At 38.3% G+C, this 27,566-nt stretch overlaps 1 protein-coding gene and 1 long non-coding RNA gene across 8 annotated transcripts in view; one reads left to right on the top strand and one right to left on the bottom strand.

Annotated features, from left to right (window-relative positions):
• Positions 1 to 27,566, top strand: part of stx1a (syntaxin 1A (brain)) — a 75,005-nt gene that overhangs the window by 36,894 nt on the left and 10,545 nt on the right. For all 7 annotated transcript variants that reach the window (XR_002919794.2, XR_004948902.1, XM_036214813.1 and 4 more), the window contains exons 4-6: positions 17,183 to 17,257; positions 21,876 to 21,949; positions 22,741 to 22,849. Coding sequence is in view for 5 of the 7 variants with exons in the window: in XM_036214813.1 (XP_036070706.1) it covers positions 17,183 to 17,257; positions 21,876 to 21,949; positions 22,741 to 22,849 (258 nt within the window). In the remaining 2 variants the exon portion in view is untranslated. The remainder of the gene's footprint in view (positions 1 to 17,182; positions 17,258 to 21,875; positions 21,950 to 22,740; positions 22,850 to 27,566) is intronic.
• The window catches only part of LOC118599513, a 12,535-nt gene continuing 698 nt past the window's right edge, over positions 15,730 to 27,566 (bottom strand). Inside the window, exon 2 of the long non-coding RNA XR_004948903.1 lies at positions 15,730 to 16,813. This is a non-coding gene — a long non-coding RNA (uncharacterized LOC118599513). The remainder of the gene's footprint in view (positions 16,814 to 27,566) is intronic.

The raw sequence follows: 27,566 nt of genomic DNA, 5'->3' as shown, positions 1-27,566 counted from the left end.
CGTTTAGCATGTGGTGCTCACACTGGACTGCAGCGACTCGATACTAGCGGATGAACTGGAAGAGGCGTGGTACAAAATGTGGAATCGGTGTGAATCTATTACAGTCATAAGACTTGGTGTCATTTGATTTCAAGCCATTAAAATGATTAATTTCTCCTCCACAATCAATTTTCAAACGTTCTGTGAATTACAGGGGACGTCATCCAAACATCACTACCAAATCAGAGTCCCTGATTGGTCAACATTAACTTTCAACATGCACTTAATGGCAGAGCCCTAGAGCCCTAGAGCCCTAAAACTGCTGTAAAAGCATGAACGCAAGAGTTTTGAACGCAGAAGCCTTAAATGTGCGTTTATTTAAACTTTTTATTGAAAGTGGTCTGTAGTGGTTGAGTGGACATTACTTAGGGTGGTGTGAATGTAGCTTAAGACTGAAACTGTCTTACATCCTGTTGGATGAGGAAGAGAAAGTTCCCAGAAGAGGCTATTACCGTGCCAGTAAGGTAATGAGGTACCCAAGATGAGATTCAGTTTCACTTCCTGTAGAGAGTGTATAGCAGTTACATTGTCAAAGTCTGTCTATATACTTTGTTATGTTGTTTTAAGGGCCTATACCATGCTTTTCTTAAGGCTTTGAGAGTAAACTATATCCATATATTTGATCATATATTATCTTTGGCACAAATAAAGAACAATTTATTTATGAAACATGAGTTATCTTTGTGGGTTTTTTCCTACCTGGAAAAAACACAGCTTCCTACCGCTACTACTTCCTCTGAGGAGCTTCCTACTTTTTGCTGCGCAGAGATAAGGTGTTTGTGTTAACCTGGGGTTGGCAGTGCAGACTTGTCCTGCAAGGGGCTCTTCTCACTTTGTGACATCATCTTGTGAGAACCTGCTCGTTTTCGTGGATATGGGAGGAGCTGCTGCTTAGAGCGCAGGTTTTTAGAGGATTACTCAGAAATGCGTGAACTGATCAAAATACTGAGGAATAGTGAGGAATGAACATTATAATACACCTAAAAGCTCAAAAACTTGATTTTGCATGTTATACGCCACTGGTGGGCAAACTACGGCACGGGGTCCATATGCGGCCTGTATTAAATCTGGCCTGTCAAACTGGAATAAATGATTTTGAATCCCAATGTTAATGTTTTACTTTCCTTGTAGTTCAGGTTTTCACCCCACAGATGGCGCACTACAAATAAACCCACCTTTGTTCAGGCACAGAAAGTTATTTTGCATTCATGTAGTGTTTGAAGATTTGTTGTCTTTCCAATATTCATGTTTGATTTCCAAGTCCGACAGTCATTTTTCCAATTATTCCAACACTACATGAACGCAACATTTTCTCTGAGTTTTTGTCTTTCCCTGACGGACATTGACCCATTGGTGAAAATGGCACTTTTAAGGTAATTTTTTAAGATTAATTAAGGTTTTTTTTTTCAGATCCCGGATTTTTTCTTTCTTTTACAAGATGAATTACCAAAGCACGCCACAAATCTGCTCCTGGTCTGGTCCTTCTGTCAAATTTCAGAACCCTTTGTGGCCCACGAGTCAAAAAGTTTGCACTTCCCTGGTATAGACCCTTTACATCTTTAAAATTTTGCTCCAAACTTTTTTTGTGTTTTATGTCATCAATTCAACTTCATACGACACAAAATAGATTAATGGAAATGATAATAAAAACTGACACTTTTCAGTGTAATTCATGACACTTGAGTCAAAATTTTGAGCCAGTCGTGTGTGAAGATCATTGGAGAAGAGTCTATGTCGTAATGTTAGATAAAACTGACTATTATTAAGGGATTGTGGGAAGACAAGGGCAGTTGCAAAGTAATGGTACTCTAAAATGTACCATTCTGACAACAATCTTATTCCTTATATCTACGTCTTTTTTCCTTTTTATTTTTCAGACAAATGGATGGAAAAGGATGTAGTTTACTTCGTTTTGACCGCTGGCTTGCAGTCTTCCTCAGAGGTTTTTTACGCCCGTCCTGACGGGTCACTATCAGCCGTGGGTGATCGACGTGGCCTGTTGGATAAACCTGTCAGGTTTGTCCGACAGGCCACGCCCACTCCGCCTGGTTAGACCAGCATCCCAAGTAGGTGATAGCCTTTAAGTCTCTTCATCTCTGCATGGTCAGTGAGATAGACCTGACAGGTTTGTACGGCAGGCCACGCCCCTCACAAGCAGACGATGGTGGCTCTGCATGACGGCCATGAAACCCTCTGAGGAAGCCTGCAGCCCAGCGGTCCAAACATGTCAAGGTGAACAGCATCACTGTCCCTCCATTTGTTTGACAAACAAACACTAGTGTGTATCTCCATCACCCAGAAATATTTAAATAATCCAGCGTAGATGAATTCCCCCCAACTGCTTCAAAGGCCTCATTCATCATCTAACAGTCTCACTCTCAGTTTTCCCAAACTGCACCCACATGAAAGCTGCAAATAAATGTGAAATTCCATCACAAGCTGCATGAATTTACCCTCATAATCAATTATGTTGATGGTAAAACTTTGTTCAGACAGGCTTTTTTTTTTTTTTATTCATATGAGATTCTTTTTGCTGCATCCTAAACTGTTCGGGCGACAGGAAAAAAAAACTATGCCTTCCTTCTTTCATACTCATTAGTTGCAGCCCTAATGAATCGTTGGGGGAATGCTAACTTCCTTGAGTCAAAACTTCCCCCCTTCATTCTGTGGTTAAAATGTGATCAGCGTTATCGCTTTGTCATTGGCCGTCCTCTCACGGTGTCCCTGACTGTCATTAATGTTTGAAGGATTGTGTATCTTTGAAAACCAGCATCTGGACTCTAGACAATCAATAAGTAGAGCACACAAAGGAGTGGTAATACATTTACAGGGAGAGGCAGAAAGCAAGTCGGAGATGAAGAAAAAATGAAAAATGGCTTTGTGTTGAAAAGTGAAATGGCAGCAATTGACCCAAAGTTAGCGAGGACGAAGCAGCTGACGCTTATGGCTCCCAGACCGATGTAGACATGTTGTTATAATTATAGGGAGCCATTGTGTGGTGAATGTGAAAACTAAATATGATGTGTGGTTTCAGCCTGAGACAATAAATCCTGCCACAAGAGAACTAATGTAGGCTTAAAGGTTAATGAAGGAAAGAGATGACCCCAATGTTCAAGGTGAGCTTTCATTTAGTCGTGAAAGCAACGTAAACTGATGTCGTTTTCATGTTTCTACTAACTTTATGTTCATAAAATACATCGGTTAACATGAAGGCAGTGAAGTTAAATTGGTTCCTGTTCAAAGTTTTGATGACTTTTTCTGATGATGGAGGAAATATATAACAAAAATGAAGCTCCATTTGAAGTCTATGTGGAAACAAATCGAAACCACCTCAAAAGATGGGTCTGGGTGGTTCCTGGTCCTGGACCAGGGTCCGCTTGTGTGTATTCAGACTGAAAATGTGTTCCTGATTACTGGGGAATCAAACTCTTGAGCTAGTGGGAGATAGTGTAAACAAAGGGATGGTGGGAAGTGTCGCCAACAGTCCCATCCACAACTCAGAGGGGAACTGTGTCGCTCTGCAGAAACTATGTCCTAGAAAAACAAGGTTTTTTTTAGGATTTTAACATAAAAACAAAAACTCATCTTTTCTAAAATGTTTTACCATTTCCTTTTTTTGTTACTAAAATGTGTTGTGAGAAACATGGACAATAAACTAAGCACTATTATTTATGAGCTAGATTACTTCTGGGACAGGAACAGTTGCTTGGCAACCAACAGAGACCCATGTAAGCTACTAAGGGAGTGTGGACGCATTTTTTTTTTCTGTCAGAAAAACCCTGGTTGGCCACTTGGGAGCTCTTCACCTTGGTATCTTATCAAAAAAGTGATTCCCGACAGCTTACAACGACTGTGCAACATAACAAGATAAGAGCAAAATGGCTTCATAACACCGCCCGGCAGATTTTCTCCCTTCATACTTTAACCTCTGCCATGTAGCAGCAGTTTCTCGCCCAAAAATGCAAATGAGGAGATGTTTATAATGGATACTGAAGCAAAAAACATGAGAGATTCATGGATGTTTGCATTGATTCCACTACATTCATGTTGTTTTAGTGGTGTCAATTTGTGATGATCCACTTTAATGAGTCGGTCACTTGAATTCGCTTGTTTTGGAAAGACAGTTTTTGAGCAATAAACGTTCAATGTTAAAATTAGGGCCGGGAATCCATTAAAAAAATTTAACTAATTAATCGTAAACTGGGGAAAAAATTGCTCGCTATTAATCGCAATTAACTTTTTTTTTTATGCAGAATTTGCCGACTACCCGTTATCTGCAAAATCACACATAAAACTGTAAATTTAGAACATTTATTTTTAACTAAGGCTGTCAACTTACTAATATATATATATATATGTATATATATATATATATATCAGATTAATCACACATTTTTGTTGTGATTGATTACTAAAAATCACAATATTTGATTTGAATTGAATCGAATGCTTTACTTGGTATATTTTATGAAAATATGCGGCTTTTGAACAAAAAGAGAAATTTTTCCTTCATTTTTATTGTCTGAAATTTTATTAATTTATCAAGTGTTAACCTAGAAATTTGAGTGTAAAAACACATCAACAGTCAGATTAGAAGAAGTCTAAATACTTTTGTCAGCAGTTTTACTCCAAGAAAACAAAGATGTTGATTTAGTTGCGTTAATTAATATCAACACATTCATTTGACTTGATCTAAGTGTGTAATGTTCACAGCCCTAGTTTAAATATTTGTTTATTTCTAAAGACGTGAATGTGGGTTCATGATGCACTCTGACTTTCTGCATTTTATTAGAAATTTTGAGAAGCTGAAGCAAAATGAAACGATTTAATTTTCTAAATGTGAGAGAAAAATGACTAAAAGCTGTTTTTAACCAATTAATTTAGACTTATGTGAAAAAAAACTCTTCAAAATAATGTGATTTAGTATTTTACTGTATTTTTGGTAAAACAATTAAAGGAATCATAAAAAGCTACACATCCACCATCAATGTGAAATTAAAGTCTCATTGCGGTAAAAATAAATAAATAAATAAATAAAAACAATTCGCTAAAATTGTCAGACAAAAAACTAAAAATATTTGTAATAATGTTGCAAATATATAATTTAAAAAACAACTTTAGCTAATCAAAGCCGTTGTCCGTAAATTGTCTTTTACCATTAACATTTCTAGGATTTTTTTTTTAATTCTGCTTAAATCAGCATTATTTTATAGAAATAAAGTAAGCGATTGTCTGAAGAAGTATGTTTTGACCACTACATGTTTGCTTTATTTTAGCCCAGCTTGTATATTCATGCAGACTCGGGGCTTTCCAATCTTTTAAACAGATTTTTAAAAATGTTAATATTTCTTCTTATTTATTAAACTGTTCAACAGTTCTTCCTTGCTTTTTTTTGTCTTCAGACCCTTTCACAGAGCTTCAGTTAATAATTTTAGGGTTAATCAGAAAATCCAAAGAGATAATTAAATCACAACTGACTTTTTTTTTGGTTGAGTTCTACATTTTCTCTGTTTTCTTTTTTACTCTTAAAGTAAACAATTTTAATTTTTAAATATATGGATGACAGACACACATATTTCTATTAATTTTATTTAAAAGTTATTGTCTGTAAAGCTGTCTTTATATGTTTTCTTTTTTGTTTAGTAACTTTTTTTTTCCAAATTGTGCTGTTAGAGCTGTAGGGACTTGTGTGGTATGTTAGAGCTCAGAGTTGTGCAGCCCAAATCTCAGAACGAAGCAGAACTTCTACCAGACCCCTGACTCCCTCACATTGTCTTTCCTTTGTTTCTTTTTTTTTTTTTTTTTTTACCACACAGCTGAGCTGTCACTCGATTTAAACAATGAGCAGCCCAGAATAGTTTGACTGACACTCGGTGATCTTAGTGAGTGTCAGTCAGAGCCCCTCAGTGAGGCGGTGAGAAGCTGCGGTCATCCTTTCCTAATGACACCTTCAAGTTAACATCAGCATCTGTCAGATGGTGAAAAGGAGCTGATAGATCGGAGGAGCACGTGTTCACCGAGAGGCTCTCTACAAGACGAGACCCTGCACAGCTGCCTCTGTTAGCTGAAAGACAGATAAATCAGAGCTCCAATGATTTCTCATCATTATCAATAATGTTGACAAATGTATTTTCAATGGATTATATTGATTATGAATTTGAAAGAAAGACGGCTGCATAACTAAAGTTAATGGTTGCTCTTTTTTTTTTTATTTTTTTTTTTAACCTTTTGAATTGTGAGCTGATACAGTCCAAAATAACTCCTGGATCCAGAAGAAGGTAGCAATAAACCATCTCAATGGAGCAGTATGCTAGACGGGACCATGAGGATGTTCCTTGAAGCACATGAGGGAAAGACTTTTCCTCTACCTTTGACTAAAGGTGGAACCCAGAAGACAGGCTGACTGAACCCTTGAGCCGAGCTGTGGATTTGGAAAACCTGCTGGAGCTCAAGTTTTGTGACCATCAGAAATGAGAAGACCTCGGACGAATTCCATGGCAAGGTGGGACTAAGGGTGAGGGGATCCCAGAGGATTTGGATTTGGACACAATCTGGAAAAATGATGCATACTTTGACACTGATGGTAGGTGAAGGCCACTAGAACCTGATGCACGGTAGTTGTAGTGAACTTTAGACAGACCTTTTGACAGCTAGAGAGACAAAAATCAAGTGTCTTTCGAATAACAAATTAAAGGACGACATTGTGTTTCCCGATTGTTGTTAATCTAGAATAAAGAGAAATTTCACTTAATTTGAGGCAGTGGAGAACATTCAACTAAACAAAGTAGTTATTTTATTTTGGGTGAAAGATGGTCAACCAGAATTTGGAGGCAGTTGTCTCTCAGACGGCAGCTCTACTTTACAGTTAATGCATTTTTTTTCTCTGTTGGAGAGCTCGGCAGCAATTATTTTGAAGCCTGAAGGAAATCTTTAACCCAATTGTTAAGGACTGAAGGACCTACATTTGAAACCAGTTTTTGGTCTTTTTTTATTTTTATCCCTTTTTTTATTGTTGTTTTTTTTTATTACTCTCTCTTTTGTATCATTTTGGGCATAAGGGTTAGTTTAGGAATGTCAGTGTAGCCGGTGGACCCCTGGCTGCTTTTTTCTAGACCTCCTCGTGTTTGAACTATGGTTGTATTTATATATTTGCTTCTATCGGGGAACAAAGTTTTTTTTTCCTTGCTATCCACAGTTTGGATACATTTTGCTTTGCCCAATTTTTTTTTTTTGTTTGTTTCTTTTGGAAAATATGGATGTGTTAAACACTTTTTTTCAATTAGAATAGCTTATTTTAAAAAAAAAATCACGATTTCAAAAGAATTGAGTTGTTTACTAACATTTATTAGCACGACATTCTGTCTATCCTCTTCTGGATCAACCAGATGTTCTGGGGTAAACTTTATGTGCTGGCTGAAGCAGGAGGACCTTTGGAGCACTGCTGGACTTCCTCTGGTGATGTAGTGTTCCAGTAATAGTAACCTTTGTTACTGTGTCTCTGTTCTCTTCAGGCCATTGATCAGTTTCCGTGTAGTTCTGGGCTGTTTCCTCACTCTTCTTAAGATCATTTGTTCCCCATCAGAACAAATGATTCAGATTAAACTCCAGGTGGAGGGAGATTATCAGTGATCTTCATTTTCAAATAGTTGCTCCAACAGTTGATCTCCTCTCAACAAGCTGCTTACTTATTTTAAATGTGTTTGTTCTGTCTTGTTCAAGTGAAGAATCTCGTCTTTGGTGTCCTTTGACAGCTCTTTGGTCTTGGTCACAATGGAGAAGTTGCAGTCTGTCTGTTTAAGGGTGTGGACAGGAGTTTTTCTACAGATAACCAGTTCAAAAAGGGTGCTATTAATACAGATATATAGTCAAGGATAGAAAAGCTTCTGAAAAAGGAAAAACATGGTCTTTGAGGAATATAATTCTTGCTCGTTTGTAGCTATTAAATACAATTTTTACGCATATCTGTACAAAGAATATCTTCTTGGATTCTATTTTTGGGCTGCACGGTGGCGCAGTGGTTAGCGCTCTTGCCTCACAGTATGAAGGCCCTGGTTCAAATCCCGGCTGGGACCTTTCTGTGTGGAGTTTGCATGTTCTCCCCGTGCATGCGTGGGTTTTCACCGGGGACTCCAGCTTCCTCCCACCGTCCAAAAACATGCTTCATAGGTTAATTGGTGACTTTAAATTGCCCCTAGGTATGAATGTGTGTGTGATTGAGGCCCTGAGACAGACTGGCGACCTGTCCAGTGTGTACCCCGCCTTCGCCCTTCAGTAGCCGGGTTAGGCTCCGGCACCCCCACGACCCCGAAAGGGACAAAGCGGTCAAGAAAATGGATGGATGGATTCTATTTTTCTCCTGTTAAAGTGGTGAATATTACAGACCTCTCCCACTGTTTTAAGTGGGACAAGACAACTTGCAGTATTGGTGTCTGATGAATAACTACCATCCTGTGAGTTTGTCCAGTGTCTTTTTAAAATCAGCCAAGAGAGAAAAGATGGACCTGTTTGCTTACTTACCTGGAGGTATTTCTTGCTCTTTTTGCATCATTCACTCCCAATTCTGTCAATTTAATATTTTTCCTTTATTTCAGTAGCTTAAATTCATTCTGTTTTTTCTCACAAGAAAATGTTGCAAAACAAGCTTGATTGTAACTTGCTAGAGCAGAATCTCAATCATTAAACAGACCTTTGATTGATGATGAGCCTATGCAGTGACATCGAGCACTAAAGAAGTCATGACACCAGGACTCGCCATATGAAGTCATGCATAATAATGTAAAGATGAATGCTGGCAATTTAAAGCTAAAAAAATCCCAATCGGAGTGTAGCAAACTTAAAATGTTGTTATTGGCTTCTTCTTCTCCAGTTTAACACTGACAGTCAAAAGGCCGGGGATCAACCTTAAAGCATTTGTTACAGTAAATGACATTTATTTTCTCACTTGTTCACACCGTCTCCCTTCCTGCCTCCACATTTCTCCCTGCTTTGCAGCGTCTCTCTGGCTCTCGTCTCTGTCACTTTGAGACATTCTCAAGCTGCTGAGAGGATCAACTACACGCATCGCCATAGCAACACAGTCTTAATGATGGCAACAAGCATGACCTGACGATTCCATTTGAGATGGAGAGGGATGGAGTGTGAAGCCACAGCTCAATTGACTCCTCAGTTTTGCCCTCTGATTTGCCTCCCTCTCACTCTTCCCTCTTCTTATTCATCTTTGTCAGCACTCTTCCACTTTCCACACATCCAATAATGGAGATGAATAGACACTTGATCTATCACGTCTGTTTTTCCGCAACAATGAATTCTGTCCTGGCTCCTTAAAAGACATGCCACCACACAGATCCACACTCTTTTGTCCCTGAAGCTCTGCCCGCTAAGTTTTTATTCTATTATCTGATGCTTGCAGCTGCCTTTCTGATACAGGTCAGCAAGGGTTGCCATGGTTTCACAGAAATGGGGGAGTGACCTTTCAATAATCTCGTGCCTCTCTCTGTTTGTGAACCATGGCACTTCAGGTGCACAGTTGTGTGTGCAGATGAACCAGAAAATATGAGAACCTGAAGGTCAATTAAAGAAACATGCCAGCAGGTACACACAAATCTGTGTTAAGTGTGCATTTAGAATTACATACAGTTTACTCCTTAAAACCAACAACAGACTCTTGGGGTAGAATCTGTTGTTCCGCAGAGACGGAATCGACTTTATGACATTTTTAAATCAATCAATTCTATAACCTCCATTTTAATGCAGGTAGGCCTATCTGAAGTGCTTGTTTGTGTTCATTTTTGTGTGAAATGACCACATGAAAATAGGGAACACTCCAAGGTGAAAATTGGTTTAGTCGACACCTTTGGTGGGGAAATTTATTGCCAAGTGCCAAAACGCCACAGAGATGGACAAAAAAAAGGTCAAAGCCATCTGGTGCCCGAATTAGAAAAAAAAATAGAAGAGGAGAAACAAGATAAAGAAAAGGGTCACTTGCCACGACGTCGACAACCAAAACTGAAGTAGGCCTAGATGTTGCAACAACATCATTGTTTATTTTTGAAGCTTTTATTGTCTTCTAAAACTTTGGCTCTACCTTTAATTTAATTAGTGGTAATCCTTAGCATGTCATGACTTTCATGTCTAATCTAACACTAAGGCTTTACTGTACATACAATACTAATGGGACAAATAACTTCTGATTAGTCATTACTTTAATAATCATTTGTAGCAGCCTAATGTTTTCAAAAATGTATTTAGTTAACTAGGGCGGGTACATTGTGAGAATGTATGTGTAAAGTTTATTTATTATTTATGTCCATCATGTTGGGTTCTATTATCAGTCAATGGATTTTTTATAAATCTGTCGGTAATTTTAAACATGGATAATTACCATTTACTTCAACTGTCGGGAGTCAGCGCTCTGTCTCCCCCTCTGGCCACCAGCAGGAATCATCTCCAGAGTACTTAATGCACTTCATCTCCCAGAAACCCCAGCGCACAGTTCCTGAATGCCGCTCACCTGACTCTCATCTGCTTTGGGTGTATGATGTTTTTTAGTGACTAGATCAAAAGGTAGAAATTACATTCAATGTGGTCGCTCGATGCTAGTATTTCCATCCTGAACTTTCATTCATTGTCGGTTGCTCCCCAACAGGAGCGTCAAGGCTATAAGCAGTGATTTTGATGCTCGTAAAAAGGGAGGCGAGAGACGCAAATGTGCTGCATCTGGCGTGAATGCATCTTAAGGGGGTGGGGGGGCCATGAGAGGGTCTGGCCTGAGGACTATTTCAGTGCAGAATGCAGTTTTAATCTTAATTTATTTTATACAGGCCCTCCGACATGAGAAAAATGCTACAAAAACGTGTTAAAAACACACAAAATGATATTTTAATTGCGATGGGGCTTTAAACAGGTTTCCTTTTTGTTACTGATTTTTTTTCCAAAACTGCAATACCAGAAATCACCAGTAAATAGATAACGGTGCCATTAGTCACAGTGTGTATTCTCCCCTATAATCATCTGCATATTTTTTTCTAATCATGAAAAAAATGAGCAGAACCACTAAAAGTTTGTGTTCTGTTTTTTGCATTTCATATCTTACTATGGTGGGTAGTAGTTTCAGTAGTGACCATATGGAAACTTATTGTAAAACAGGTCTTCTTTTTCATACACACACAGACTCACAAATCTCTGTTTACTGAGTAGCTTTTTTTCGCCCAGAAGGCATCTTCCCACCACCTCAGATCAGTCTGTGACCCTGCTGCTCTCAGAGTACACAGCATGAATGTGATCACTCGCAGCTAAATTGCAGGAAAAAATACTTTTCACATTGAAATATGGAAATACAGTGAATGCTTTACTCACATGCTGTACTGCCTCAATTCATTGTATTTTTAGCTCTTCATTTGTTGTTTTTTTAATGTCCTTTGAGATATATTGTCCATGTAGTGATTGTACATTTGTTTTTCGTTACTGGTTTCCTCTGGATTTCACTGCTATGAGCATTTTTCCCATCTAGATACACATCTTTATGTTTTAAATTTATTGTTATTTTTATTTTATCACACTGTTTTAGTTGTGGATTTTAAGAATACTTTACTAAATTAGTTCTTTGTTTTGTTTGTTTTAATCGTCTTTCCTTTTATCCTGCTGATGTTGCTTCATGTACGTTTTAAATCTTTGCAGTGGTCATGAATGCAGACGGTAGCAGTCAGGTGAGCAGAATGACCTGCTTTTTATATACCGCCGGGCTGCCAACCGGCTGGCAGCACTTGATACCGAGTGCCGCCGTCCTGAGGCAGTTCTGGCTGCCACCGGTCTGTGACCGCCCAGCTGTCGCCCAATTTTGTAATGGCGTCATCCCCTGCCGGTCACTTGACTGCCACCGCGCAACCTCAAAATGTGCCCAGGTGACCACCGTCTGATGTCAACTTTAAGAGAAAAGCAGGTAAAAATGCAACTGCTTCCTCTCGATTACAAATGCTACTCTGCAGATACCTGCCAACTTTGCTGTGGCGTTTTGGGATGTGACTGTACCTCTAATTTTGAACTGTTAATAATAGTCTTTATCATGTCTGCATCTAGGGAGGACTACTTTTGGATTCTTATGAAGTAGTTCCTAATTATTAATTCATCCTAATTATGTTGTTAACCTTTTAATGCTTGTTGATGGAAATAAGCTGCAACCTCTGGCACAATAAGTACCAAAAGTCAAGCTAACGAGAAGCACAAATACATCTAAAATTTTACTTTTTGGTTACTGTCCTCAGTTATAGTTACAAAAAAAATTTTTTTTTTACTATATTATTCATTAAATTAGCACCTTTCGTTTGTTTACAAATAACATTTACTTTTAAAAGGAGGAACTGCCTGTGTGAACAAAACAGAATTTAATAAATCCTGCACATCATGGAAAAAAAGTGGCAAAATTGTGTTTGGTGACCTTTTTCATAATTAAATCCTTTTAGGCAAGAGTAAGAGCAATGTGGTGTGCTTCAGGAAGCATGGGTAATGAATTAAACATGATCCATAGCATCGGGCAAAACCATCAAACTATCAATATTTTTGCAGCCTTTTCTAAAGCTGGAGTACACGCTTCACCGAGGACGTCTTATAGCTGCAATGTGACAGAGTAAAAGGTTTTGTTGCTGTTGTACTTTTGTACAAGGAGGCTGAAACAGCAGTCAAGAACAGCATCATGATGATTGAATGTTACATTTTTTAAACCAATTACGGCTGTTCTTTCAGTGTTTCTGCCTTGTAATATTGAGCTGCAGATACCAAAGACTTAAGACTACTAATATGAAAATCTGTTAAGCAGATTCAAAGCTTATTATAATTCTTTACAGCTTTTACACTATCAAAAAAGCTGATCACTAGATGTATAGTCGGGATGTTGCTTGGAGGTTTAAGGGTTTGAATACAGTTCATGTTATGCATTTTATTTCTCCGTGAATGTAATAAAGTGTAATAAAGTTTGTTAGTTTGCCATCTTGCTGTAATTTCTCAAACTGCCCAGAAGAAGGAAATTTCATGTAGATTTGTCATACAACCTTAAATAAGGCCTTGATGTTACTGCCATATTTCAAAAATACTTTCTTTTTTTTTTTAAATGTGCGTAATATGTCTTAATAACTGAACATGTTGAAGTGATTGAGTTGCTCCTCATACTGTGTTATCAAATTATCCACCGAGACTCTGTCTGTAATTGGCTTCAGATGTTTTCTGCGAGGCCTAGCTCTGCTTCTAATTCATCTTCATGATTCATACCGGCTTAAAGAGGCAGGAAATAAGCAAAAACAAACAGATTAAAGACGAACTGCAGGCAGTAGGTTAACCTGACAACAGTGTGTTTGAGTTCTCCCTGCAATGATTTTTGTCTGTCTAAGAAACTAGTTTTCTCCTAGACAAAACTTAAAGTCTCACTCCAACTATGTTTGAATTTATTTTCAAATCGTTCCCAGTGCTTTGTTAAAATATTATCATACAGTTTTTAGGTATCTTTTAGGTAGTTTTATCTTTCCTTTGGAACCTGTGTATGTATCCATTATACTCTCTGGCATAGATTACTTATACTGCAATAAATGTTTGAGTTAAAGGGGAATGTTCAAGCTGCACTTTTGACTCAAGGTTAACACTGTATGAAGGTTACAATCACAGAAATTTGATTATTTATGGACATCTACATTCATTTAAAGTTCTATTCCCATCATATGTTGGTCTTTTAATCAAGATTATGCTGCTTTTAGACAAAACCTAGAAATCTATGTTGCTTTCTAGGACATAAATCCTGCAAAGCGGCCATAGTTCATTTGGAATTCACCTCTGTGTTGCCTTCTGTTGGTGTGGAGTGAGCCCACCTTGATTTCCCATCATCCCTTTGTTCATACTCTCTTCCGTTAGCTTTCAGCTAAAATTGCTGGTGCAACAAAAATGGCTAGCAATACTGGAGCTTTCCAGCTGTGCAGTTTCGATCCAGATACCAGCTCAGATGAGGAACACAAAGACGTTTGTGGATCTATTTGTCTGCAAGTGGATTCATCAGAATGGAGAGGAGTAGGGAGCTTGTGGCCTGCTGATTGTAGCTTCTACATTAGTGCTACAGGCTTTTTTCAACGACATTTCTTTGTCTGATCCGGATTTATTTCAATAAATAAATCTGAAATGCAAGATTAACATGAAAAACATGCCACCAGAACATGTCAAAAACACCAACAAACACCATTTCATTTGGAGTGGGTTTTTAAATGTATGAATTCTTTGTTTAGCCCTCAGGTTTGATGGTGCTTTCAGGTTTTATAACTTCACCATGTGTTTGTTGTCGCTCCCATGTGGGTCATCTTAATCCACTGTTGTCCGCCACAGCGTGTTTGCATGTTTTAAGCTCCAGAGTCTGTTTTTGAACGCCTCAGTAGCCTGCAGGGAAGTCAGCAGAGTTTGGCTGAATACTGCTGGAGTCTGCTGAGCTCACCTGTCACCTGTGGTCATCTCAACCCTCCTGAGTGAGCGGAGAGGTGGTTGTGTTAGAGGCAGCGAGAGGGGAGGGGGAAGTGAAGAGTGAAGTTGCATGGAAACGTAAGAAAAATGGAGGCTCAGTCAGTTTAGTCTCCAAGGTGTGTTGTTTTTAATCATCAGTGCTTTTTCAGGGTTTGGTCTGAAACTTGAGCAAAAATAAATTAACTTGTGTGTAGGTGGGGAAGAATAAAAGCTTCTTTTTTTTAGATATTTCACCTTGAAGACGACATGTTTTCAAGAGAATCTGCTTTTCTGAACAAAACAATCTTTCTCACAGAAGTGAGGCTGCCAAAAACGAGTGTAAAGTTATTGTAAATAAACACTTCATTATTTGATTTGTTAGATAACTGAACATTTCATTTGGTTTAACTCCTATTTGTTAATTTTTTTTGGTCGACTTGAAAATCCTCAAATAATTCATGAATATATTAACTTTATTAAATGGCCATATGCAGTGATAAATATGGAAGTGTGTTACATTCAAAAGGGTGATTTCTGTTCTAATTTCTTTGTGTATTAAAACAAGACAGTGTTTTTTGTAGAATTGTTTTCTGTGATTTTTGTTCTAATATTTTTAAAAGCAACAAAAGTTAAGAACTACAAACAGGCTGGGCACTAACCTCATCTGTTCATGAAAACTAAAAGATGCAATTTTAGTTAAAAAAGCTTCAATGTGTTTGCATCATAGACAATTATGTTTTGTTTATCTGTCACGATATCGTCTGTTTGGTTCTTCCTTTTCACTTCATTCACAAACATTACTGTGACGAAGAGGGAGAGACGTGTGGATCCATGTGCAAACGAAAGGTTTTTATGAAGACACAGGACAAGGCAAGGCGTAGTCAGAAAACAGGCTGAGGTCAAAACACAGGGGCTAGGCGGAGAGTCGCAGATTCAGGGAGGAGTCAAAACACAAGGAGACAGGCATAGGAGAGACCACTTGGAGTGTACGCAGGGCAAACAAGACTTCGCAGTGAGCTGTGGTGAGAAGCCAGACTAAATACTATGGCAGTGATGAGGTGATGGGAAACAGCTGATGAAGATTAATCCAGGTGAGGGCAGTGAAGAGTTCAGAACTCAGGTGTGGCTCCCTCTGGTGGTTGAAGGTAGACGCAGCAGGTTGAACCATGACAATTACAGAGCTAAATGTTAGGGAAGTATTTCATACTGACCAGTAGAAACTGCTTTTTTCTTTTTTTTTTTCTTTTTTGTGAGTCAACTTGGGGCACAAAACAGTGAAATCCGTGGGTGACAAGGACGCTTAAGTTGTGGGTGTGGTCAACTTTGTTGCAAGTATTGTTTTTGTTGTTGTTGTTGTTTTTGTTAAATACATTTTGATATATTTTTTTTTCTTCTTCAAGATATTTTTGTCTAACTTGTAGATATATTTTTTGTTTGTTTTTGTGTGAATTTGTTTTGTTTTTTCTATATTTTTTTCTGGTTTTAGCCTTAATTTTTTTAGGACTTCAACTGTCTACACCTTGCAGTCCTGAAACATGCTCACTATAAGCAAAAGAGTAATGATATTAGGGGTATCTGTGTATATTAAAGCATTCTGTCAGCAAACAGAATGAAATGTCTATGGCACAAACATATTATAGCTTTTTAAAAAATATATGGAAAAAAAATAGAACGAAGATAACCCTTTTTAAACTCCAAAAATGAGAACGAAGATTACTCTTTTTTTTAATTAAACACAGTTAAAACAATAAAGAAATGTATTTTAGAACACAATGTCTTTGTGTGATTTCCATGATGTACAGTTTCACTTCCTGCTGCACATTTCCACATCTAACTCAACTGTTTTCTCTCAGCCCGATGATGCATGTTCAGTCTTGAAGTAGATGGCACAAAAGACCTGGAGGAATGCTTTCTGCATTGTGGGTGTAAGAACTTGTCGCTTCTGGAGCTTCTTAGGACCCTTACTGTGTCATTCAGGGGGTGGGAGGTGCTATCCACAATGGATGACAGCTTGACTCTGTTTCTTCTTCGCCTGTGGGCACACTAGTGGAGTTTCCATTCCCTAATCCTTTGCCTTCACTGTCTTTTTATTTCTGCCTTGACTGTGTCTCGCAGGCAGCCACAGTTTTTTTGAACAGCCGATGTGATTACAGCAGGAATTCTTAGACGATCCGTCTGAACCTTGAGTCAGTTTTATTGTGACTGGAAGGCAGGAAGACGTCAACATTAGCCTGTGATTGTGGCTCGAAAGCCGTCAGATTTCAGTCTGAGCGGAAAACTCAAGAGTGGTTCCAAATAGGAGTTAAATCTGAAAAATAAATGAGAGAAAAAAATTCTGAACAGAAAGCAGCAAACCTGAGCAACTCCATCATTAAATCAAGTTTCCATTCTTTTGATTTCATGTCGCTGTCACCAAAATACCCGTTCTTGGATGTCCAATTACTCTCATCCTCTCACTTTCACCTTTATATCTGTTCAACATGCAGCAAAATCTGTAAACCAGTTTTTAGATTTTAAGCAAGGAAAAAAAAGGATTAGATTTAATGAATTGTTGCTCCAGAGTGAGACTGACAATCCACAGTAGTCCGTGTGGATTCCGTCCATGTAAAACTCTCTCTGACTTGAATTTTAATGTTTAAATGAGTGTCTCACCTCTCCTTTCCTCTTCTTTCTGCAGAAACTAAGGCTGATCTTGAGGATCTCATGGCAGAAATCAAAAAGTTGGCCAACAAAGTGCGCTCTAAATTAAAGAGTGAGTACATTTCCCTTTGTTCTTCTGTGGAGCTGTCAATCACTTATTCCCTAATTAATGTGAACTGAACTATAATCCTATTATGTAATATGCAAACAACTTATTTGATTAACTCTGTTCTGGTTCTGGCTTGTAATAGGTACTTCTTAAATCACAGGCAGATTCTTATATTTCATTTGAACCAAGTTGGATACATTTACAGTGATGTATGACTGATAAGTTGACTTTTAGTCTAGTTTAATTGATCCTTTTTCTTTTAAAGCTCACTTTACACCTATAAGATCACACTGCAGCACACATAAAAACATGATCACAGAACACAATGAAAATGGAGAAATATGTTAAGACATGTATGAGGGCTGTAAGACAGTGGTGAGGTGTGCTGTAGGGGTGACAGAGGAGTTCAAGGTGGAGGTGGGATACATCAGGGATCAGCTTTGAGCCCCTTCCTATTTGCACTGGTGATGGACAGACTGATAGAAGAAGTTAAACGGGAATTACCACGGACTATGATGTTTGCAGATGATATTGTGATTTATAGTGAGAGCAGAAACCAGGTGGAGGAGAACTTTTATTTTAACGGAAACTGTCTTGTTGATTAGAAATTAGACAAGCACTTCTCAGAAGATATACAAAAAGAAATGCTTGAACACAAAGTGATAGGTCTAACATTTGCAGTATTAATTATTTTGGTCAAATCAAGCAAAGATGCAAACTGTCCCAAAGGGTTTCATGAATGTAATGCTACAGCTGGTTTCAGTGACATGTATTTGTTCTCACCTCTACAATCCTCTGTAGAAAGGATCAGTAAAGCGATTGTGTTTTTCTGTCCTCCCTGCAAAGCGGTGTCATGAAAACGAGGGTTGTGTCTGTCGCAGGAATAAAGAAGAGGTCTCAGAAATAGCAGATCGCAGAGCCTTCAGCAGCTGACAGACACCTCAGTTTATTCTCATAGAGTTTCACTCTCCACAGAGGTGGTGATGGCTCGGATTCATGAACACCCTCTTATTTTTATTTATGCTAATGAAAACAGTCACACTAATGTTACACCAACAAACAGTTTACAAGCTCTAGTTCCAGATTAGGCCTTCATCACGTGTTGGGAGAGGCCTTGCTCGTCGTTCTCCATGTATTTCGATTTAGTGTCCAATCCTATTCTGACATTTCCCTCTCTATCTCCTACTTTATGTATTCATCATGCATGAATTTCAGTGCTTTGTAATGCTGCCATAATGGCAAACTCTGACAGATATAGTACTGCTTTAAATCTTTGTCAAACACAGAGCCCTAAAGACTAGCATAAAAAATTCAACTGTTTAAACTGTCGGTAATGGATCAAATTAGAGATGTTATTTAAAGGCTGGCAATAGATGAGGCGGGGATAAATGCATTCAAACGTATACCTTTTCAAATGAATAAAAAAATGTAAACATTTACGAAGATAACAGCTTTTACATTTTAAAGGGCTTATCCCATGCTAAACAGCCTGCTTCTGCGAATCACAATTTACCAGTTTAGGAAGGAAATTCATTTTTCTGCTTCTCTGGGGTTTTGGTGACACAGTTACCATTCTTTTTCAATTATTAACACAACAGAGTGCATGAGGATAAGTCAGTGCACTTGAAAATTCTCATAAAGTACTAAATATGTCATGCTTATCTTGAGGTTTCAAGCTATTATTGTGTAATTTATCATCAAGGACTGATCTGTTAGTTAAAAAATAAATATTCATGCTTTTATCAAGTCATTGAGCCTTAAGTTGTGTAGCTAATAATCTTGTCTCTAAAGAAGAAAACATATGCAAAAGATGAGTATGAACTGGAAATGGTGCACCGCGACCACGTTATCTCGCATAAAGTGACAAAGAAGTTCATGAAATGAGGGATTCCATTCATTATTTAAGTTCTTCAGACATTTTTGTAACTCAGTCATTTAAATTCATCGTCTCTGTTTGGATTTCCTGAGGTGAAAGTGTGAAGGAGCATTCAGGTGCACAGAAAAAGATTCATCTCTAAGAGCACAAAAACAACCTGATGTTCTTTTAACTCATCTCTGCAGCTTTGACATTTTTTTCTCTTTTCATTGCAAAGTAGAAATTTGAAGTTCATATAATGTCAAACAACAGTTTTTAGCTTTTACGTCAACCCCACACTGATAATAAAAACTACTTTCTATAATTAAAGGTAAATACACATCAGTGAAATGTTTAAAATAAAGTTGCATCCGTCTAAGGCTGATTAGATGAACAATCTGCTTCTGCAAAAATATTTGTAACCTAAATATAAGTTTGTTTATTTGCAGCTCACAAGATTTGTCAGCATCTCGTATTTTTAAAATGAAAGCCAAAGTAATTCCAAAAGCAGATTCACACACTGAGCAAATTGACTGAAATGATGATTTATCTCCACAACAAAAGTCACTGGGCAGTGAAGGAGTTTCTCTGGCATGCAAAGCAAAACTGGAAATAAAAGCTGGGCTGAATGTGTTCCCATCAGCTGGACTAAAGCCAGGCACTGTGATTTTTCCGGGACACAGTGAAAGGGAAGTGTGGGTGAAGGCCCAGGCTGGATGGAGGCCGGGGTTGGTTAATATGTATGGAAGTGGTCATTGCTGCTCATCGCTTTGGCTCTCGGGAACGAGGAAGAGAACCGCAGCTGGATTTGATGAATGCTTGTCGAGTCTGCGACATGTTAAGTTAAATCTTAAAAATTAAAAATTAATATGTGTGACCAACAACACTCTAGCCTTGGCTAGAATTACAAATAATGTTTATTGGTACCAGCTGCAGTTTTGTATTTTCCACTTTAGTTTTTTTCGTTCTTTCAGTCCTCTATGTACAGGTTTATTTCTAATTGTTTGCTTTTCCCGTTGAGCCTAAGTTTACGCAGGGATGTAGCTTTGAGCTCATTGGCTACTGATTAACATAGGGTGAAAGAGGTTATAGCGACTTCATTTCCATTCTTCCTCTGATGCGTCAACATTTTGGGAAAGCATGATCCCTACTGTATACCACAATTACAATTTTATTTTTCAAATGTTCACATTTTTTAATATACATTATGATTTTTCATTCACTTCAAGCTGATCCTGATTTGACTTCAGTTACTTGAATCTAAATTTGTAACAATTTGTTTGTCGACCTTCTTATACAATTTTTTAGTCTTTTTTTAATTATAGATCCCAGGTCTTGCTTCCTTTTTACGCTCCTTATCTCAGACTGAGGAAAAAAAAAAGTTTAAAAAGCACCTTATTGAAAAAGCTGTATTTACTACATGAATGTGATTAACCTTTTTTTTAACCCCTTTGAAACCACATAAATGTAGCAATTAAAGCTACACAGAATGCAATTTTTATGTAAATATATATATGTTAATATATATATATATACACATACACATGTTAAAATTTCATGATTGAAATTAAATTTTAAACACTCTTTAAATTGTTGCTTAACGTTTCCTGTAATTAAACTTTAAAGGGCACACTTATTTTTATTTTACTTAATTCTTTATAAATTTAAAAAGGAACGGTTTGTTAACCTTTACCTTTTTTGGAGGGAACATCATGAGGAAGCTTTTAACATTAAATAGATTAATATCGGTCTTCCAATAGTGGTCCAGTTTTCAAAGGTTCATGTACAAAAACCTCAAATTATAAAAAGGATTTCTAATAAAATACTATATTTTTCAGTTCTGTTCCTGATTTTTCATCTTTTTAAGATTATTAAAGTACCGTAAGAGAGGAAGAGTGACACCTTAGATTGAGCTGACCTAGTTACACATTGTAAGAAATGTCATCAACACTTGTACTTGTAAAAAATTCATCACTGAAATGAATAAACTGGCAGAGAAAGATGATAAAAATATAAAACATATGATAACTGTAAACTCCACTATAGGAACAGTATGTCTGCTTTAGATTTTGTGGATGTTTCTTTGTGTTCTCAATGACAAAAACCTGCACTTCACATGGTTTCTGGCTTGAATCACATCTGGTATGACGTGACTTCAGTCATCCCACAGCCAAACGCCATTTCCTGTGGAGAATTAGTGTCCTCTGACCCCTCGAAAGCAGTCATTTTGTTTTCATTCGTCTGACCTTTGACTTGTTTTCAGTGGAGACGAGCACAAGCTGAGCCTGATTTATTTGGTCTGGATATTTGGGTATAATTTTAGAGATGAAAATAACCAGCTGCACATTTTTGCACATAAAAAAAAGCGTTAGACTTGATATTTTCTCCAAAATCATTCCAAGATGAAGGATCTGGTGTTGTTTTGTGTCAATAAAGGATTTATAAACCTACAAACACATCATTGCACTTAAAGTTGCACTAAATAATAGTAACAGAGTTGATTTGACACAGAGATATTAATAACATAAAGTTTGAATGTTTGTGACAGCAAGTCAATTTTAGTAAAAGTATAAAAAGTCAAGTTTTTACTCAGCGATCATGCGATATTCATCATCACCTAATCAGTGCTTCTGTTTTAGGCTTGAAAAAAGATCAGAACTTCTGCTGAGGGCACTAAAGATTGTTTTTTCTTCCTTTATTGTTGGTGTTTATCTGTAAACTAAGCATTCCTTAGAAAAAAATTGTCTCTTGTTTTTTTGTGTTAAGGTATCCAACAAACCATTGAACAAGAGGAGGGGCAGAATCGGTCCTCGGCTGACCTGAGGATACGCAAAACACAGGTGAGGTCTGAGCGGCAGGGGGCGTCTGCATGACATTAACAGCCTTCAATTTAAATATATTAAAGTTTTACTCCATTTGTGTTTTTTTCCAATTATTTTTTGTAAGTTGTGATCAATTAAAGTGTTTTTGCTGTTCTGAATTTTAATTTTACACTGAAATGAACAGATTAAATATGTTTCCTTCTAGTTTATAATTCTACGTTTACACCTTGATGTGATGCACATTTAAGAATGCGCTAATCGTGGGTTGTTGTACGCGCTTTTGTTCACGCTGGACTGTCGACCCAATACTATAGAGCAGGTACTCACATTTAAAAGAATGTGAAATGTTTAAGCGGTACAAATCTAGTGAATCTGGCTCCTGACTTTTTCTTTCACTACTCTATTCTGCTTTCTGAAAGATTTGGTGTCATACAATAACAGCCGGGCACAAACTGCAATTATTTCTCCCTCATGATCAGTTTTCAAACGGTTGGGACTTCCATGTGTTGAAAAGGGCACTACGTAGAGTCACTGATTGGTCAAAGTTTAACTGGTTACATTTCTAATGCTTGTACATGGAGCCCAAAAACTTTAAAAACTTGCGTAATTGAACGTGAACACAAGATTTTTGAACAGAAATACATTTACATCGATTTTTTTTATTGGAAAGCCGGCTCCAGCTATACATAGACAGAGGTGTAATCCTTTTCTATTGATTACTGAACACTTAAAGTGGCTCTTCATTAAGTGTCCAGCGCTGCTGCTGCTGAACACACTTGACCCAAGTGTTTTTCTGTGTCTCATTGTAGCACTCCACTCTGTCCCGCAAATTTGTGGAGGTGATGTCAGAATACAACACCACCCAGTCAGACTACAGGGAGCGCTGCAAGGGACGCATTCAGAGGCAGCTGGAGATCAGTGAGTAGACGTGGGAGTCTGAACCCTCTACCTGGTGCCATCCTGACGCCACACACCTTAGGCTTTGTGTTTGGTGGTTTTTTAGTTTTAGACATTTTTGAAAGACCATCAACGAGTCATGGACTTTCTTAAATGTGAATGGATGTCACAAATTCAAGAACTGATTTTATCCACATTTGAAATATAACTGGTTAACAAATTGATTGATTTAATGTTCAATCTTTGTTCCAATACTCATCTATATGGTCATAAAACTAGGTCATGACCGAAAGAACGAGGACCTGAATGCAAGCGGACGAATGAGCTTCGTCCAACGGGCGCTCCGTTACATACAGGGGGAGAAGCTTGGTCACCTGAAGAGAGCTCAGAGTAGAGCCGCTTCTCAGGTGGTACGGACATCTGGTCCTAGACGCCTCATTGGGGAGGTGTTCCAGGTATGTCCCACTGGGTGGAGGCTCCGGGGAAGACCCAGGACACGCTGGAGAGATTATGTCTCTAGGCTGGCCTGGGAATGCCTCGGGGTCCCCCCCAGAGGAGCTGGAGGAAGTGGCCGGGGAGAGGGAAGTCTGGGCATCTTTGCTCAGACTGCTGCCTCCATGACCCGGTCCCATAACTTAATGGACGGATGGATTATCAATTGGCTTTCCTAAACTGATTTTGCTTCGAAATTAAAGCCATTTTCACATAACTACTGACCTAAACTAAACAAAAAATTTGATTTTTTTTTTCTATACAAAAACTATATGTTACGGTTAAAACAAACTGAAAATGTTACATTTTCTCAAGAAAACAAAACAAACAGCTTTATAGAAAAATTGTTCCTTGAATAACATGAATAAATTTGGCATTTTTTTTTCACTGAGGATGGATTTATGTCAAGCATTTTGGTAAACAAAGGAAGTGATGCAATGTCAATGAAAACTGTAAACCGCTGTTCAAAACAAAGTACCACAGATGCTACATTAGTGATCCGTCACTCTGATGCACCTCAGGGAAGAAAACATGTGCCTCTCTCTTTCTGTGCTCTTTTCTGATTCTTAACGCTTTGGTTTGTCAGATCTGTTGAAAACTTGGTGGCCTTACGCAGCCTAAAGGGTTGGATGTGCCTGGTTGACAGCGAAGCTGTACCAGAAATGCAGTGAAGTGTGATCCGGATGATTATTTCACTTCCAGAACCAACATCTATACATCCATTCTGTCCATTAATATTTTTATTAATTCATTTAAATCAGTTAGAACATCAAAACAACTTGAAAATAATAATTAAGATCTTTTAAAATATGCCCAAAATCCTGCATACCCTCACTCTGGCAGCAGAATCTGCTACCAGCGACTAAGTCTCATGCCAACAATTTGACCCACAAACCATCAGAGAGTTTGTTCAAGAATTATCATTCCACGTAGTCATAAACACCCAGGTTTCAAATTTCCATTTATTCCATGCATGCGTTATTTTGGGTTTGTTGTTTCTTGTGTATCCAAAACAAGCACTTTTACACTCAAGCAATATTCGACAACATGTAACCCAACAACTCCCACAGCCACATACATAGACATGCCAGGTTAGCACAGCTCAGATCTAAAGCTCCTCACACTGCCTGTGTAATGTGACTTGACAGGTATTAGCTGCAGGCTCCTGGAACAGACTTCTGACTTGGCCCCCGCCACGTCATCCTGGCAGACCGCGCCGCGCCAGCTGCCCCTAACAGTCACTGCGATAGAGTCACCTTATATACAAAGCAAACACATGCATGCAGGGCTGGACGCGGTGACTCATTCCGTTGTAATAGCAGAGAAGAGCTCGGGCAGTTATGCTGCAGGCTGCTTGGCACAGATGTAATTTCCTCTGGCCATCTGTCAGTTAGAGTGGACACATGCGGCTGTTTGGGATGTGTGAGCTCCGCCCTGCACATGCTCACTTGAACCAACCCCGTCAAAAGGAGAGCAGAGTTGATAACCATCCCCGCGGACTCACTTTCTACCCTCAGCTCATCCAGATTAGTTTGGGGTTTGATTTGTCAGCCTGTGGCGTCAAAGGAGGCCCCTGTTGATATCTGTAAAGCAGATTGTAAAAGTGCTCAAGAGGAAAGTGAAGACTATTAGAAAAAAGCACCATCATTGATTTGAAGGGAAATCTTTACAAGTCTTCACTGCATACATGGCTGTGTCTCTGCTGCTACAACACCTTGGTTTGGTTGGTGTGTGAATCAATAAGAGTGTCACACAGAGGAAAACCGCCTGTGGTCTGTCAGAGTGATACTCTTCTTCCTTGTCCCTTATACTTTTGAACCGACTGAAAAAAGGAGGAAAAAAAGAGGATGAGAAAGACTTTCTCCATAGCTACTCTACATTGACCTGCCACTTGATTAATATATATTACTAGTACCGGGTTAGACCCTCTTTTGCCTTCAGAACTGCCTTAATCCTTGGTAGATTCAACGAGGTTCTGGAAACGTTTCTCAGAGAGTTTGATCCATATTGACATGATAGCATCACAGCTGCTGCAAATCTGTCGGCTGTACATCCATGATGTCAATCTCTCGTTCCACCACATCCCAACAGTGACATATTGGGTTTAGATCTGTTAAGTTCAATGAACTCATGTTAAAGAAACCAGTCTGAGATGATTCCAGCTTTATGACATGTTATCCTGCTGGAAGTATCATCAGAAGATGGTACACTGTGGTCATAAAGGGAAAGACATGGTCAGCAACAATACTCAGGTAGACTGTGGTGTTGTAATCATGCTCAATTGGTATTAAGGAACCCAAAATATGCCAAGAAAATATCCCCCACACCACTATACTACCAGCAGCAGCCTGAACTGTTGATAGAAGGCAGGATGCATTCATGCTTTCATGTTGTTGATGCCAAATTCTGACTCTACCATCCAAATTTCACAGCAGAAATTGACACTCATCAAACCAGACATATACCCCACACATGCAATCATATAATAAGACAAGCCCCTCATAATAATAAAAACAGAAACAAACAGATAAAATAGAAAAACAAGCAGATCACAAAGGAGTAACCTGAAGGCGCTGTCCACCCTGTCCTCCTATTGGCTGAAGTGTCAGTATCTAGGCAACATGAGGATGTCCCGCTTATCCCCATCACCCTCAAGCCCAAAAGCCCCCAGCCCCCCAGCCCAGTGCACCCAACTAGGCACAGAAAGCAAGGCAGCTCAAGGGACACGGAACAAGGAAGGCCAGAGGACAAGCAGGACCATGACTCCATGAGCATGAACACACACACCCCAGCCGAGAGTGAGAAGATGCTCGTAGACGGGTATAAAATGTAGAAATAAACGATAAAAAAGACAAAATATAAAACAGCTAAAGTATAAAAGTATAAAAACAGCTAAAATGTAACATTATAAAGTTAATACATAAAAAGTAAAACTTCAGTAACTGGCATAAAACAAATAGATACATAGTAAGATATAATAAAATATACACGTAAAATGCTAAATCCCAAATACTATCTACTTAAAAGCTGAATTAAATAAATGTGTCTTCACTTTCTTTTTAAAAACCTCAACAGTGGAAGAACCCCTCACGTCCTTTGGCAGGTTGTTCCACAGACGAGGCCCATAACATCTAAAAGAGGCCTCGCCGTGGATTTTTGTCCTGACTCTAGATGGTTGTGGGTGAAAATCCCAGTAGATCAGCAGTTTCTGAAATACTCAGACTAGCCCATCTTGCACCAACAATCATGCCACTTTCAAAGTCACTTCAATCACCTTTCTCCCCCACTCTGATGGTCTGATGTGATTGGTTGACAAGAAATTTGTAATAACGAGCAATTGGACAGGTGTGTCTAATAAAGTGGCCAGTGAGTGTAGATTGTCCTGCTTTAGTTACTTAAATTAACTCAAATTTGATCCAAAGTTTCTTTCAAATTCCTGCTGGAATTTAGGATTTCTTCCAACCTGTGAAGTTAATGTATGGATTGTAAAACTCAGTTTCTTGAGTTCCAAATGTCTGTACTAGAGTCTGGACACACCAGTTGTAGGGCAGTAAGTAGGCTTCTTCTATAAAGTGAGTGTGGACACATACTACTGCCTTCCAGAAGCAGCAAGGTAGACATGGAGGGATCAAGCACAAAGGGAAAAAAGAGAAAGCGAATCCTCTCTACAAACATTCAACTTGTGATCTTGAGTCCTGTAAAATGGAAATTTCTTGAACTTCTTAAAAATTTCACACTTCTCTGGAGAGACTTGAGCGTGAGCTACTTTAGAAATCCCCAAGGGAAAATTAGACATCAATGGTATTATTCTCATGAGGTTTCCTTTCCCAGAAAGCCAGATAGTCAAATCAGGAAATTCATTAGCAATACCTGAATAAAGGACAGATAATCTAAATTTATAAGTGGTACTTAAGTAGTCTGAGCTAAAACCCTATTTGTCTCTATTAGGCCCAAAAACAATGAATCGCAAATTTATTGTTATCGTTATATTGTCCTCCACAATATATGTATCGCAAAAGACAATTACAATAAATGGCTACCTTCACTGTTTACACTCATGCACTCATGCTAAGACAAACTTATGGCAGTTTGAAGTGTTTAACTAAATTAATTGAGCACTTTACGCTTTTAACTTAACTCATGGACACCTTTATGTTCAATAGTTCCTATGTAGACATGTGTCTTTTGGAGTATAAATCAAATTTTGTATGTATATATATATATATGTGTGTGTATATATATATAT

Source organism: Oryzias melastigma, linkage group LG13 (genome assembly GCF_002922805.2).
Source record: "Oryzias melastigma strain HK-1 linkage group LG13, ASM292280v2, whole genome shotgun sequence".
Classification (NCBI taxonomy): Eukaryota; Metazoa; Chordata; class Actinopteri; order Beloniformes; family Adrianichthyidae; genus Oryzias; species Oryzias melastigma.
This window is presented reverse-complemented; position numbering and strand designations above follow the sequence as displayed.